Consider the following 17,231-nt stretch of genomic DNA (forward strand, 5'->3'; position numbering starts at 1 on the left):
ACAGAACCGGACTCTTTGCTGTCTAGCAATTTCTCTAAAATAATACAGCAAGCCTGCCTGGGTCAATTTGAACAAACTGAACAAAAGACATTCTTGGACCAAGCAAAGTCATTGGAATGCAACTCTGCCTGTAGTTTTCCGCTGGCTATCTGGAAAGAAACTCCCACGAACTCTGATGTGCTGGAAGGTGAGGCAATTAATCAGACATCCGTCTCTAAGGTCACTCACTCAGATCAGCTGTGCCTAATGGATGTCGAAGAGCCATCGGTGATATCCTCGCTGTTAACCCCTACACAGCCTTCCAACCAAGAGCTGATTGTGCTCACAGGAGAGATAGAGCCAAATGTGATTACAGAGTTTCCAGTGGATGCTGACCACAGTGCAGGGCCATCCTCCACTCCAGGTATTGAGGTTTCCTCTCTCACTGCTAAGGAAGATGACCAATGTGCAACGCATGGATCTGGCAACACTTTGGAAGTGATGGGGGGCACTGAGGAAAAAGACCTTTAACAGCAATGGAGAAGCTCCCCAACCTTCTCCCTTAAACCTTCTGTGCTGGAACATTGCAGGCTGGCACTCAAAGAGGGAACACAGTGATTTCCTGGACTTTATCTCTTCTTTTGATGTTATCTGCCTGCAAGAAAGTTGGTGTGCTTATAAACCGTTTGTTGATGGGTATGCCTCCTATACATTGCCGGCTTCAGAAAGTAAAAGAATGGGACGTAGGAAGGGGGGCCTAATCACGCTTATATCAAACGCCCTTAACTGCTGCTCAGAACAGTTAGCTTCCTTTGGGGAATATGCGTTAACTTTAAAACTAAGTACCAACACTGAATCATTATTGCTGGTAAACGTGTATTTACCCCCACGTTCCCTGAAGCAGGAGGTAGAAATCCTAATGAAGTGTTTTCATGAGTATTTAGATGTGCTGCACGAAACCTATATGGCAGACTACACAATTGTTGCAGGGGATTTTAATGCAAGGCTAGGGCTCTCAGACGAGCATTTGTTCAGTGCAGCCGGATTGGCTCCAGTGGATTGGCCAGTCATATACCCCCTTAGCGACAGGATATCTAAAGACAGTAAGTGGAACCTTAGAGGTCTAAGGTTGGCTCAGATATGCCAAAGGTTAAATTTAAACATCTTAAACGGAGCCTGGAATGACCAACCAGCAGAGCTAACATACTGGGGATCCCGCAGCCCCTCTTTAATTGATTATTTTTTAGTATCAAACTCACTGGCCGAGCTAATTAAGGACTTTAGTGTCCCCATTAGATCAGAAAGTGACCATCTCCCTCTAAAACTGGAATTAAACCTTGGTTCCACTGTCAAACGACTAACAATAAGCCCCTGTTCATCGGAGCTTTTAGACAGCAATGGAAGGAGTATTCCATGGTCACAGCAAGTGTGTGTTAAAATGAAGCATATTTTGGAATCCAAGGAAATGGTTGAGTTGCAGCAGGAAATGCTAGAGGCAGATTCTGATAAAGTGAATGGTTACAACAAGCTAGTTAAAATCTTGAAACCCAATTTGATTCAAGAAGCAAAATTCCACCTAGGGTCTGGATTCCGAGGCCACCCAAACGAATGGTATGACTTGGATTGTAGAACTCTCAGGAAATCCCTCAATGACTTGTTTTTGAAGTTAAAACTGTCCGATAATTGGCTAATTAGAGCTAAATATAAGTTAGTAAAAAGACAATACAAGCTCTTGATTAAACAAAAGAAAAGAGCTTATATCAAAGAAAATTGGCTAAAATTATATACGGCTGCCAAAAATAAAAATCCGTCCTGTTTTTGGAACGAATTAAACCGGTTACAACGGAAAGGTCCCTATTGTCCTAAGAATTTTATTAGCCCTAAAGAGTGGGAGATCCACTTTAGTAAGCTATATAATGCCGGGCTAGACTCCAAAGTTTCCCCTCCATTACAGCTAGAGTTAACAGACTGCCCTAAGTGGGAACCGGTTACCTGTTTAGAAATTGAACTGCTGATAAAGCAGATTAGAAGTGGGAAAGCCCCAGGGTCGGATGGTGTCCGGATAGAACTGATAAAATCATACCAGGACTGGTGGACGCCTGTTCTAGCTTCCCTATTTACCTTTATAGACGAAACAGGTAAATTGCCAGAGGAATGGAGCAAGGCCATAGTGTCTCCTATATATAAGAAAGGCGGGAGAGAGAAGCCTGAAAATTATAGGCCAATCAGCCTTTTAAATATTATGGGAAAACTATATGCCTTGCACCTACGGGAGAAATTAACAACTTGGATGGAAGAAAATCACATCCTGGCAAATGTACAAGCAGCCTTTAGAAGTAATCGTTCTCACTTGAACAACGTGCTAATACTGAAATTCCTAGTCGATAAGCAGGCTGCAGTAAAGGGTTCTCGTTTATATGCAGCGTTTATAGATTTTAAAGCAGCCTTTGATTCTGTTCCAAGGGACAAGCTGTGGCGCCAACTGTACAGTACATCAATTGACCGTAGACTTTTATTCCTCATGATGAAACTGTACGAAAATTCTAGTATGCAGGTAAAATGCACACCTCAAGGTCATCTGACACATCCAATTCAAACAAGTAAAGGTGTCAAACAAGGTTGTATACTAGCCCCGCAACTTTTTAATTTATATATTAATAGCATTGTAGGGTATTTTACTGACCCCGGTCTGCATCCCCCTAAGATCGGGAAGATTGCTGTGCCCATCTTGATGTATGCAGACGACGTGTTACTACTGTCAAGAACCCAAGTCGGTTTACGCAGGTCGCTTAAGATGCTTTCCCTCTTTTGTCTGGACACAGATCTAGTCGTTAACAGGGACAAGTCTAAAATTATAGTCTTCACCAAAAGATTTAGAGAAATGAATTGGCGTTTTAATGATGAAAAACTGAAACAAGTTAAAACATACAAATATCTGGGGGTTGTTTTTCATCACACAGGATCTTACCAAGGGCACATTGAAAACGTACACTGTAACGCCCAACGCACGGCGCTCGCTCTGCAGGAGTTTTACACCTCCAAGGGCGCTTATAACGCCTTAGCGGCGATTAAGGTTTATAACGCTAAGGTTATACCCCAATTAATGTACGGAGCTGAGATTTTCCTGTATAACAAAATAACCAAATTGGAGATGGTTCAATCGAAGTTTGTACGATGTATCCTTCAGGTGCCAAAATATGCCTCATCAATTGCAAACAGGCTGGAAACGGGGCTTCCAAGCCTCTCCACAGTAATGTGGAATAGAGGTTTGAGTCTCCTTTTAAGAGTGCTGGCCAATCCGGATGACATTGTACACCAAATCTTCTATGACTCATTTGTCAGCAATTGGTTGAGGAAATTAAATTCCAAATTAGAGGAATGTGATCTGAATATTGATTCCCTAGCCCTCATGTTCAAGAACGGGGCAAAAGAAATTATCAGAGACCGATTACTGGAATTGGAGTTAAAACAATCTCTGGCCAAAGTTGGGGGGATGTATATCCCAACCTTTTTTACAAGTGACCTTAAATGTGCCAGGTATCTAGAAAAGATACAGCCAATTAAGATCAGGCGGATGCTGTCCTTGGCACGCCTGAACATTCTGGACACAGCAGTACTGAGGGGCCGTTTCCACAAGATCCCGTTAGAAGACAGGATCTGTCCGTGCGGCCTGGAGGAGGTCGATACGGTTTCCCACCTTATTCTGAACTGTCTTTTCCATACAGAGGCAAGGTACAGACTTTTGCGGAACCATCTAATGCTAGCTGAATCTTTAAATCAGGCCCAAACCATTTACTTCCTCTTAGGGGATGGGAGTGATCAACTTTCTTTGGATCTTGCTAAGTTTCTATATGTTACCGACCTCGACAGGAAGAAATTTAATGCTGTCTGTATTTGAAAGAAGATGCTTTTAGTTAAGTGTTGCCTACGTCAGCTAATTTTATTACCACTTTGATGGATGTACAAGTTTTATATTGTTACGTTATATTTCAACTTGGTGTTGTGTTGTACTGTTATTGATGAGTTGTGTTGTTGCTGTCGATTGGCCTAGAGCCGCAATAAACTGACTGACTGACTGACTGACATTATTAGGGCAGTTCCCCTTCCCTATGATGGTGAAATCACCAGGGGAATGTGCCTTTTGTCAATAATAAAGGACATCCCCCCCCCAGGAATTGGGTATAACTTGCTTCAAGTGAACCCTTGGACCTTCAGTTGTTCTTAGGAAGAAACTTGAATGTTGTGGATAACACATCATTGTTGGCATGCAGAAGGTCAGTGGCAGTAATGTTCACTTGCTTAATGATGAGACAGTAGACTGTAAAATACCAATTGCTTCCATGCCCCTGTATGACTTGTCCTCTGCCATTACTTTGGAGATGGAGCTTTGCTACCGGCTGTTAACCTGGGCAGTGAGCTTGACTGATAAAACACCGCTAAGAACACTCAAGGCAGGCACTGTGACACTCTGAAATGGAGGAAAAGAAAAATGTCACACTTGCAATTCATGGAAGTGGCTTTGTCGGAGGGGTGGGGGGTGGGCCCTTTCCGAAGCCAGCAGGTTAAATAGCATTTCGGATATGACAAGGAATATCTGATTTCCTCTCAGCAAGACTTGCTTCGCTTAATGCTTAACTAGATTTGCAAAATGTGTGACTTTTCAAAAAGTGTTAGAGTACCAACAGTTTTTCAGACCATAGACTGTAATGACGAATGAGTCTTCTAGAAGCCCTGGAAAGAGGAGTGAAATCATCCCACATTCCACAAGGAACCGGGCAGCATTTCGCTTAAAGCACTGGATGCTGAAGATCCCAAACGGGATCCCAGGGAAAAGACACACACTTTGTTTGTTGTAGAAAGCTGACTCTGTGGAGAGCATATCCAACATCATCTAATTGAGTCACACAAACTGCCAAGGGTCCGGCTGTTGTTGAAGCACCACCCCAAGATCTGGACAGAAGACGAGTTGGTTTTATACCTCACCCTTCACTATCCAAAGGAGTCTTGGAGTGGCTTACAATCACCTTCCTTTCCTCTCCCCAAAACAGACATCCTGAAGTAGGTGAGGCAGAGATAGCCCTAAGAGAACTGTGACTGATTCAAGGTCACCCAGCTGGCTACATAAAATCATAGAGCTGGAAGGGACCTCCAGGGTCATCTAGTCCAACCCCCTGCACAATGCAGGAAATTCACAAACACCTCCCCCCCACAAATCCCGTTACCCCTGCTCCATTACCAGAAGATGACCAAAACCTATAAAACTTAGCACTGATGCAACACTCCCTCTAAGCTGTGGAGTCTTGTGAGCAAAAATTCCATTTTGTAAGCTACTGGCACGAAAGTTGTGAGTCAATGCATAAATTAGTTTGCTCTAGGGCCATTTTTCCTGAGCCAAGACAAAAATGTGTGAGCTGGGGGCTAAAAAGCTCTGCGCTAGCTCACACTAATTCATTCTAGAGAGAACACTGTATGCAGTCCTTCCCGCCCTCCCTCTTGTGATCTGCCTATATCCACAGCATTGCGCTCATATGGCCATCTAGCCTCTGTTTTTTTCAAACAGGGAGTTGGGGCAGAGAGAGTCCTGAGAGAACTGTGACTGATTCAAGGTCACCCAGCTGGCTAGATAAAATCATAGAGTTGGTTAGGGACCTCCAACTCTTCCAAAGAAGAAGAGCCCACCACCTCCTGAGGAAGCCTATTCCACTGAGGAACTGCTCTAACTGTCAGGAAGTTCCTCCTAATAGTGTCCTGTTTGGATACCAGTGATCAAGAATAACAAAACACTTGTGTGTTTAACAAAGAATAAAAGCGTCTGCAAATTCACCGTTTCCTGCCCTCACAATGGTAGATTGGAAAGCCCAAATCTGTGTATTCATCAGTTCAGCCCAGTGTGAGAGAGCCTGATTATGCTTTTTTGGCATATCAAAAGATGTGTCAGAGACAATTCTTCCCTGCTCTCATTTTATCTGTTGCCACTTTCAGGCCTTGAATCTCTATACATTGACATCTCCCAGCTTTGCAGCTACGTTAGACATCCACACACCCCCCTCCGCCATGTAAATAAAAAAGACTTCCTAGGAAGTTTGTGTTGGGGTACGTCATCCCACATTCCACCCAACCCAGGAAAAAGGATTAACGAAGTACAGCCCTCTCCTGGTGGAACGCACAAACTTATCCTTAATGCCGACATAATTATAGTTTTTATGTCAAAGCTTCACAGCTTTATCACCTCAAGCAATATTTTACAGCTGTCAGGAATGATTTATACCATAATGACTTAAACGGTGAAATGGAGTCCTTGGAGGAAGAGCTGTCAGACATTTCCATGGCAAATAACTTTATTAAAACAAAAATATTGATATGCCGGGTAAACAGTATCTTACCTCTAAAGGTTAGGTAATCAGATCAGATTCTAAAGATAAACCAATGGCAGAAAGGATGTTAGAGAAGGAATGCTGCACCCAGTTATACTATGAATCTGAATAGCTGCTAATGCCCACTGGGCATCTCCAGAAAACATTCAATTTAGGCATAACTGGGCACACGATTTTCATATGCTTCTGTAACTTCTCTTCCTACACTTCTGTAACTTAACCCTTTTTATAGCCGAAATGGGATGTTTGTAGTCAAAAGGAATATTGACTTTTTGCTTGTATCTATTCTCCCCCTGAGTGAAATGTCATCATTCAAAAGAATACTTTATTTCAGATTTTGATCTCTTCTCCAAGAGTTTTCTGTTCCTTTTGATTATGCCCCAACTTTTGTGCGTGTTACTTTGCAGTTACCCATTACAGAACATCTCATAGGATGACAAAAGGGTTCAAACCTCAGAAAAATGGCTCTATTAGAAAAAGGTGTACAGAAAGAATGTTCTATATGCAGTTAAAAGCAGGAGTATCTGTTTTCCACAGGGTATAAGCATAACTCTCAGGAACCATTTTTCAAGGACTTTGCAAGAATTATCGTATGTCATTTTAATTGGATCAGTTGCTTCTGGCTTGGTCAGTAATGTTCTTATTAAATGCTCTTATTAAAATCTCTTTTGGGGCCATCGTCTTGTGAAAATTTGCTTTTGTACTGCAGGAAAAAAAGATCCCAGAAAGGTGGGAGCTGTTAATCGACAGGTGGAAAACATGTCAGTTTTGCTAACTATTCAAAGTTTTTAAAAAACATAGCCAACGATCAATGGTGGGCTGACCTATCGATTGCTGTCTTTAAATGCTAATGCATCAGAGCTTTTAGGGGAATGGCTGAATCCAAGAACACTTTAGGGGTGAAAACTTAAGGGACTAAAGGGCTCGTTCCAGATGGGCAGTATAAGCCGTCCCAGGGATGGCTGGCAAACAGATCAGAAAAGCATGTCCAAATGTGCACATCTGGTTCCCATCCCACCCCTGTCCTCATGCCATCTTTACCTGCATTCCAGCCACCTCAAAAAGGTATCACTTCCAAAGTGGTACCAAATCACCGAGCTATCTCCAAGGTGCCTCCCCGGCCATCGGGATGGCCTGGAAGCACCCTGGGGAAAGGCGGACGGATGCATAAGCGCTGTGGATGCTCCTCCAAGGAGCCTGCGGCCCATTCCTGTTCCGGCAGTGGGCCACATATCATCTGGGCACCCCAAGGTGCTTCTGTTTTCACTGGCTCAATTCCAGGTCAGCACGCTGTCACCCCAAACCAGCAGTCTGGGCTCAGCCAAGGAGCTTCTAACACTTTCAGATGTTTGTGAAATGTAATTGCCAATCACTCTCCTTAATTCATCAGATCCAGTAGCTGACTAACCACTTGGACATTCATGAAGGGAAAAAAACATTAAACATCAAGGATTTTATTCAAGGGCTCACGGGACAAATGCACTGGTTACAATCCCACAAATGTGTATATAAGACCCCTTAAAATGTGTAGCATAGTGGCTCAGTGGACATAGTGGACAGACATACAAATCAAGAAGACCCTGATTCCAATCTGTCATAAGAACAGGACTTAGATAAACCTAAAATTCTCTCTTTTAGAACACAGTTCAAGTTCAGTGGCACCTTTAAGACCAACAAAGTTTTATTCAAGACATAAGTTTTCATGTGCATGCACACTTATTCAGATACAATGAAATGGAAATTACCACTCCATATCTATAGGTAAGCAGTAAATTAGCATACAGCATAATGAAGATGTTTAACAGATTCAAGGACCAAATAGGAATAACAAGCTTAGTTTATATGGCTATCATTTGTTTGGGTTTAATTCCGATGGGGGGGGGGGGATAGCGAAGGAAATAAATATGTTGAAAGTGGGGATTGCTGGGCAGATGAATCCTTAATTGTGGGATGCTGAGAGCAATTAACTGAGTCTCTGCTCTTAGCTCCATCTGTCTCTTCTCAAGCATGAATCTATTCTCTCTTTTAATCTCTCTCGCAACTTCTGTTGCGATGCTAATATTCACCTACCGTTCAAGGTCGTTGTAAAGATTATATGTGCGAGAAGCAACCTGAACCTTCAGAAACGCTGCATATGCCAATAATGAAGGCTGATACCTTACCAAGCGATAGCTGACAACAGTATACTAATACCAGTGTTCCTTCTAAGCTGAGTCAGTGTGAGCTAGCTCACAGTTTTTCGGCCTCGGGCCCACACTTTTTTGCCTTAGCTCAGGAAGCATGGGCCCAGAGCGAAGTAATCTATGCAGTAGCCAAATCGCTCACTCGCAACTTTAATGCCAGTCGCTCACGAAGTAGAATTTTTGCTCCCGTGACTCCACAGCACAGAGGGAGCACTGCCTAATACCCCTTTGTCTCATGCCAAGCACTGAGGGCAATGTTACCACTCCCTTCCTCCCACCCAAATCGCTGATGGAACGCATCATTGTGGTGCCCCTGGACCTGGGCTTCTGGTTGAATGAACAAGCGGCAGCTGCGGCCAAGGGTGCCTTTCACCAGCTTTGGCTGGTGAGCCAGCTGCGACCCTTCCTGGGCAGAAAAAAAAAAAACCCTTGCTATTGCGCTACATGTCCTGGTAACAGCTAGATTAGATTGCTGCAATGCGATCTATTCAGAGTTGCCTTTGAAGACTGCCTGGAAATTGCAGCCGGTACAGAATGTTGCAGTCAGAGTGTTGACTGGCATGGGTCACAGGGACCATAGGATTCCAGTCTTGTTCCACCTCTACTGGCTTCCAATGTGCTTCCAGGCTCAATTCAAGGTGCAAGGGCTGACCTTTAAAGCCCCGTATGGCCTGGGACCAACATACCTTAAAGACTGCATCCTCCCATACAAACCTAGCCGATCAAACCAGTCATCCTCTGAGACTCTGCCTTGGTTGTCCCTGCCATCTGAGGCTAGACAGGTGGCAACCTGAGAAAGGACCTTCTCCACTGTGGCACCCAACTCTGAAACTTCCTCTCCAGGAAGATTTATCCGTCTTGACGCTTTAATGTTTTTATGCTCACCGTCCTGTGGGCTCTGATTGGGTGGAAATGCAGCATAAAAACGTTTAAATAAAAAACTTCTCTCTCTCTCTCCTGCCTTTCCTCCAAGGAACTCAACAGGGTGTATTTGGTCTTTGGTCTTCCCTTTCCCAAGGATCTCCTCATGGTCCTAAACAGAGAGAGAGCAATTGTCCCACCATCATCCACCAAGCCTCGCGGCAGAGTGGAGATGTGAATCTGGATCTTCCAGCCCCTGCTCAAACAGGCTGACATTATTTACTTATTTATTCCATTTGATTTTTTAGGCCACCCTTCCCTGCAAGTAGGACTCAAGGTAGCTTACAACACAAACAAATACATACACAGTAGAGTTAAAATAATATTAAATACATTAAAACAGTTCCTCTAAGAATGCTATATCCAAGCAGTCCCCAACCTTTTTGGCAACAGGGACCGGTTTTGTGGAAGCCAATTTTTCCGCAGACTGGAGGTGGTGGTAGTGGTTTCGGGATGATACAATTGTGCACTTTATTGTCATTAGTTTGGTGTAATGGTTAAGTGTGCAGACTCTTATCTGGGAGAACAGGGTTTGATTTCCCACCCCTCCGCTTGCAGCTGCTGGAATGGCCTTGGGTCAGTCATCGCTTTCACAGACATCGTCCTTGAAAGGGCAGCTTCTGGGAGAGCTCTCTCAGCCCCACCCACCTCACAGGATGTTCGTTATGGGGGAGGAAGGTAAAAGAGATTGTGAGCGACTCCGAGATTTGGAATGGAGGGTGGAATATAAATCCAATGTTGTCACATTATTATTATGATTATTATTATTATTATTATTATTAGGGTTTGTAGAATCTTTCGGGATCAAGTGCCGTGTTCTACTGGATAAAGTTTTCCTTCCAGACGTTTCGTTCTCAGCTGCGGAGAACATCCTCAGTGGCGTTGCAGCCGGAGCAGGCGCTCTGACCTTCTTGGCTGCTGTGCATTGAGATCTGAGCGCCTGCTCCGGCTGCAACGCCGCTGAGGATGTTCTCCGCAGCCGAGAACGAAACGTCTGGAAGGAAAACTTTCTCCAGTAGAGAAATCCCGAAAGATTCTACAAACCCTAATGATGTTACCAGCGGTGAAAACCTGAAATCTTTGATTATTATTATTATTATTACTACATTGTAATATATAATGAAATAATTATACAACTCAAGGCCTGATTGCTAACAGGCCATGGACCGGGGGTTGGGGACCCCTGCTATATCCTACATTCAAGATGACAGCAATTTCAGTATCTGCCAGTAGGGCTGCCAGGTCCAACTCAAGAAAGATCTGAGTTGGAGCAGTTCACTTCCACTCCTCAAGGCTGCTGCTGCCTGGGCCCCGGCCCACCACTGCTCCAATGGAGGGGCTATACAAATGGAAGGGGGGGTTTGACTGAGTGGCCTGGCACCCCTGGCACCCCCATAGCGACGAGCCTGCCTGGGGACTTTGTGGATGGAGCCAGGAGACTTTGGGGGTGGAGCCAGGAGCAAAATTGTGATTGTGACAAGCACAACTGAACTCCAAAGAGAGTTCTGGTCATCACATTCCTTTTAAACACCTCCCTTCCACTAGAAATTATGAGAATGGGGGCACCTTCTTTTGGGGCTCACAGAATTTGACTCCTAGTCCAATATTTTTGAAACTTGGGGATGATTTGAGGAGAGACGCCAGATGCTATGCTGAAAATTCGATGCCTTTACCTCAAGAAACAGCCCCCCAGAGCCCCAGATACCCACAGATTGATTCTCTGTTATATTTTATGCCAGGAACTAGTCTCCATAGAGTATAATGGAGTGCCCAGCAGATATCTCTTCCCCATCCCTCTTTCTGATAACCCTGAAGTAGGGTGAGGGCCTCCAAACCAGAGTATCCCCTGCCCCCACCTAGGGATTAAACACACAGAAGCTGTGAATAATGCTCTTCAACTATTTGTTGAAGAGAGCCAGTTTGGTGTAGTGGTTAAGTGTGCGGACTCTTATCTGGAAGAACCGGGTTTGATTCCCCACTCCTCCACTTGCACCCACTAGCATGGCCTTGGGTCAGCCATAGCTCTGGCAGAGGTTGTCCTTGAAAGGGCAGCTGCTGTGAGAGTCCTCTCCAGCCCCACCCACCTCACAGGGTGTCTGTTGTGGGGGAGAAAGGTAAAGGAGATTGTGAGCCGCTCTGAGACTCTTCGGAGTGGAGGGCAGGATATAAATCCAATATCTTCTTCTTCTTCTTGTATTACAGCATTTGTTCACATGCAACTCTTTACCGACACATTTGGGTCATAAATTATTTCAATGTCTCTCAAAGTTCATTTCATTCACAAAAAACTCAAAATAATCCACTCCTGGATGCTAAATTGATGAAAGGTACCAACTCCGGCTGTTCAGTGAAGCTTCTAGCCGCAGGAAGTGCCACGTATTCAAATTTCTTCAGGCAGCAGTCCGCTGTCCACCCAGTGCAGCAACGTGATTCTGGCTATTCCCGTGTTTCATTTATACTTCAACTGGCTGCATTATTGTACTAGGAACCCGTGCTCAGGCAACTGCTCTCATTAGTTCAAGCTTGTAACTCACAATCTGCACGCAACGGTTCTCTGGGGGTAGGGAATATGAAAAAAGGGGGGAGGGGAGTATGGGAGTGCCAGACCATTACTGTCCTCAACCAAATGCTTGGTGGAACATCTCTGCCTTGCAAGCCCAATGGAAAGGTAATAAATCCCATAGGGCACCGATGTTGTCTGGCAGAGAGTTCCACCAGGGGGAGGGGGGCCTGGACAGCAACGGCCTTGGCCCTAGTTGAGGACAGCCGGATATCTCTTGGGCTGTCCTCAACTAGATATATCAGACTGAGGTCAGTCTGTTTGAGATCCAACCTGAGATACCCATCCGACATTGCTGATAGGTGCCCAAGCCTTTTAGCTGTATCCCTCTGAGCTGTGTATAAATATGACAATCATCTGCTCAGGATGAGTTCTGTTTTTATTGATATCACCCTGCATGAAGGATAATTCTTGGAACTGACAATATGTGCACCCCAAGGACACTGCTCAAAATTACTACTTTGAGTGACTATTATGTGATAGGCTGCTGGGGATGGGGGTGACACACCATATGGTGGGCATTTGTCTCTACATCTCTGGAAAACCTTATTTTATGTATTTGTGGAGGAAACTGCCCTATGTGTGCAGTGCCCTCTACCCAATGGCCCACAAAATAATAACTGCTCCCACAGGAAGGTGACCATCACAATGAGGTAAGGATAAGAAGGGCCCTAAGACTGCACACTGTTGAACCTGCTATACAATATATACCCTGCATCAAAATCAGCATTGTAATTCTGGCCTTCTCAGGGGAGGCTTTTTTTCACAGCCACGCTACTTGGCACTTGTCTTGCTATTTTGATGGTTGATTCAATATATAGTAAAGAAGAAGATATTGGATACATACCCTTTCCTTCACTCTGAATCTCAGAGCGGTCACAATCTCCTTTACCTTCCTCCCCCACAACAAACACCCTGTGAGGTAGGCGGGGCTGAGAGAGCTCTCACAGAAGCTGCCCTTTCAAGGACAGCTCTACAAGAGTTATGGCTGACCCAAGGCCATTCCAGCAGCTGCAAGCAGAGGAGTGGGAAATCAAACCTGGTTCTCCCAGATAAGAGCCCATGCACTTAACCACTACACCAAACTGGAGTACTGATTCACTAACAGGACAAGAAAAGGCCAAATCCTTATTTGGTATATAGTTTCTCGAAGATTCAAGGTAGCATAAAAACCAGTGAGTTCTAGAGGAGAGCGCCCAAGACTGCTTCAGTAGGAGTGAGACTAAAACCTCAGCTCAACCATGAAGATCACGGGGTGAGCTCAGGTCAACCCGTATGGTCATATCTGCACTGGTCACCAATATTCTGGTGCTGTTTGATGAAGTATCAAACAGAATCGCTCCAAGAATCTGAGGAAATATACTGTGGTGGGGATACTTTGCTAATTCCGTAGGGTTCCTTACTGAGCTTCAGTTCTCTGCAGAAAGAGAGAGCAGCTGTTTATTGTGTAGATATGCTTGAGCTCTCTGCCTAATGTGTCTCAGTCAGCCAAACTAGGATTCAGGAGACAAGTCCCAATCCCCACTCTGCCACAAAGCTTACTAGGTGACCTTGAGCCATTCAGGCCAACCAAGCTCACAGGCGTGTTGTGAGAACATACAGGAGAAGGGGGAATCATGTATGCCAGTGGTGGCCAATGGTAGCTCTCCAGATGTTTTTTGCCTACAACTCCCATCAGCCCCAGCCATTGGCCATGCTGACTGGGGCTGACGGGAGTTGTAGGCAAAAAAACATCTGGAGAGCTACCGTTGCCCCCCCCCCCCTGATGTATGCTGTCCTGAGTTACTCTGTGGAAGCATGGGATTTTTTTTAAAAAAAAATGTACTAAATAAATAAATGCGAGAATGAAAAAATGGGCAACTTTTTGGGGGGTGGTGATGGAAAGGGAAGATGTGAGTGTAATAAAATCAGGACTCACACACACAAACATGCCCCCTGCAAATCAGAACCTACTTTGCATCAACAGACACATTTCCTCTTGAACACTCGGAAGACAATCTCATCCAGGGCCTTTTAAACCAACTGGAATCACAGCCTGCTCTTGCTAGCGTCAAGAATCGTCTCCTTCCTTGAGTCCCACCAATGTCACTCTGCCAGTGCCATCAGGAGAATCCAAGAGCCCAGCTTGTCACAGTCACTTTAAAGCACCCTTCCCTGCCATCCTTGAATGTAAACAGCTCCTTGTCCCCTCTCCAAAGCTAATTAAAGCTCAGCAGTTGAATATATGAGATCACTTTGCATTTCCCCCCTTTGCATACAGATCCACAGCGCAAACCAAAATAGTGCACAACATGCTTATGTATTATTCCAATTCGTTTAACGTCTCACTTGTTATGCTGAAAAATCAGAAAAAGGAAAAAAAATGAGGCTTAAACCTTCAGAAGTAATTAGCTTTGTTATTCTCCTTGTTATTCTCTTTATTATTCTTGTGGCAAATACCCTTGAAGTTTCAGCACCAAAAGCCTAACACAGTATTATTCTTGGTCCATTCTATGACAAATCATGCAAATTATAGTTTAGTCAGTCATTAGTTCTACTTTTTTATTTTTAAAAAACCCTCCAAACTGTTTTCCGTTTGAAACAAGCAGGTTCTTTTTTTTTTTTTTTTAAGCCAACTCAAAAGCAATTGCTCAGCAAGACTGTTTGTGTAAAGTTGACTTGGCAGCAATCTAGTTCTGTTTACTTTGACAGCTGAGCATCTTACTCAGCCGAATGTCCCATTCAGTTCAAACACAATGTCCACGTATCCTTCCTCACCACCTATGATGTGCAACAATCCAAGCAGTAGATCAGCATTACCAAGCACTGAAATCTCTAAATTCAGGGAACGCTTTCTACTCATTTGCAAAGTTGAGCAGAAAGAGACCCATTTAATCCCCCCCCCTTCTTTAAAGAGGTGTCTTTTGTATGCTCCTGTAGGTTGATCTGCCACAAATTATATGATATGGCAGTTTTGTTTTAAATAATCATCTGTATTTTAATTCTGATCATACCTTGATGTACATTTATAAATCTGTTTGGGTCGGCAACAAAGTCCCCACTGGTAGATCTGGAATTTGGAATAATGTAATCAGTTTCTGGATGCCATCGTTTTTACTGCACAATAGTGGTTTTATATTGCAATAGTTGAAATATAACATATTAAATGTATATTTTGTTATTTTTATGGTTATGTTGTAACCCACCCTGAGCTCGTTCATGGGAAGGGCAGGGTAGAAATCAAATAAATCAATCAAAATCAATCAAATCGATTTGAGAACCTGGAGTTAATATCTGCTCTAGCTTGGACTCATTGACCACACTCCATTGCAGAAATAAACACATCGTGTACCATATTTTTAAGAACGGTTAACTGACTGCTGGATCATGGCTACTGCAGAGCTTTAAGTAAGTCATGTCCTTCCTCTCAGCCTCACTTTCCCATCTGTAAAATGGGAACGCTAGTGATACATTCATGAATGCCTTTGATGACAATTAATAAGAAATGACTGGGTGGATGAATGAAAATGTGCATCCTAAACTACTTTGTACACCAAGTAGAACGGCAATGATTATACATTTCACACGGGTATTTGATTTCACCCAGAGTACCAAATATCTGAAATCCAATCGCTCAGTCTTTATTCTTCTATACAGTGCTAAACACATACATTTACACACCTGAATTTTAAAAAGCCGGAATGGTCCACTTCCCATCAAAATACCAGTCAAGAATGACATACTAGCTGGTGACTCAAAATTAACATCCATTCTGGAATCCACCAACTAAAAAACACTACTTCATATCACCTTGTTCCACTGGCCCTGTTTACAACCAGTCTTCCACAGTTTTAATCAAAACAAAGTTGCTCTGATTTAAGTGTGTCTTTGCTTCCAAACAAATGCGCTTAAGTTAACCATCTTGTTCCCAAACCTGAGATGAAACATAATGCCACATGCTAGACCAAGCAACTCCAAGACAACAGCCGATTCCCCAGTATTGAAAGAAACTGGCTTGCAACATCCTTCCAAAAGATGATCAAAATGCATGGTGTATTTTTCAAAAACAAAAAAAAATAAAAGTTGAAAGTATTTTACCATCTTTGTGATAATACGTGACTTCTACTTTCCTCTCCTCTGACCCCAGCAAGGCCTGGGCGATTTGGGCAACGTGATGCCGTTTGGTCTCCGGTCCATGGAGAAAGTCGCAGGTGCATGGTTTCTGCATGACATCTGGCCTGGAGAATCCCGTCATCTCACAGAACCCATCATTGCAATAGATGATAGCACAGTTCTGCACTCGAGCATTAGCAATGATGAATTTTTTATCTGCAAAGGGGGAGGGGAAGAAAAAAGTAATGCATTGTGTCAGTCATCTTACAAACATTTCATCCAGTCTCGCCTGCCAGGACAGAAAACTATTCCTGCATTTAAAATAGTCCTTGGCATGAATGCTAATAGATATTTAATACTGCTCAGGTGAGCCAGAACTCTTGAAGAAACGTCAATAAAAAGGAGATAAATTAAAAACTCAATGGCTGCTGATTTCTGGAGAGAGAAAAAACTGAAGTCATATTTAGTAAGTCGCCTGGTGAAGAAGATTGTGGATTGAAACTGAGGTGGTTGCTTTGCTCCACTGTGTCCAAACTGGGGGGATGAACATATGAAGCTGCCTTATACTGAATCAGACCCTTGGTCCATCAAAGTCAGTACTGTCTACTCAGACTGGCAGCAGCTCTCCAGGGTCTCAAGCTGAGGTTTTTCACACCTATTTGCCTGGACCCTTTTTTGGAGATGCCAGGGATTGAACCTGGGACCTTCTGCTTCCCAAGCAGATGCTCTACCACTGAGCTACCATCCCTCCCCGATGAATTTCCAAGTACACTGGGGTCCATGATGCTGTGTGAATTTTAGCTGGGATGTTCATCATAGCTTGGGACTTGTAAGAAAGGTCTTTAGTTAGACTGGGCAGGCAAAGCAACGGCACAGAGAAGTTCAAATCAACATTCAACTCCACCTTGAAATAACTCCACAAAAGTTACTAGACCATGTTGCTAACCATTGTGGAACACTGAAAAAAAGCCACTATTTTTCCACTTCATCTGTTTGTTTATTTATTTATTTTTATTTGATTCAATTTTTAGCTCGCCCTTCCCGTAGAACAGGCTCAGGGCAGGTTACATCATAAAAACAGTCAACGGTAAAAACAGTAAAAGACTAGTTTAAAATATAAAA

General features: G+C 43.7%; 1 protein-coding gene across 8 annotated transcripts in view; it reads right to left on the reverse strand.

The window, feature by feature from the left end:
• The window catches only part of KCNH7 (potassium voltage-gated channel subfamily H member 7), a 478,957-nt gene that overhangs the window by 458,097 nt on the left and 3,629 nt on the right, over positions 1-17,231 (reverse strand). For all 8 annotated transcript variants that reach the window (XM_060257338.1, XM_060257336.1, XM_060257334.1 and 5 more), the window contains exon 2: positions 16,095-16,325. In XM_060257338.1, the coding sequence (XP_060113321.1) occupies positions 16,095-16,325 (231 nt within the window). The remainder of the gene's footprint in view (positions 1-16,094; positions 16,326-17,231) is intronic.

The sequence above is a fragment of the Heteronotia binoei genome, chromosome 16 (assembly GCF_032191835.1).
Source record: "Heteronotia binoei isolate CCM8104 ecotype False Entrance Well chromosome 16, APGP_CSIRO_Hbin_v1, whole genome shotgun sequence".
Lineage (NCBI taxonomy): Eukaryota > Metazoa > Chordata > Lepidosauria > Squamata > Gekkonidae > Heteronotia > Heteronotia binoei.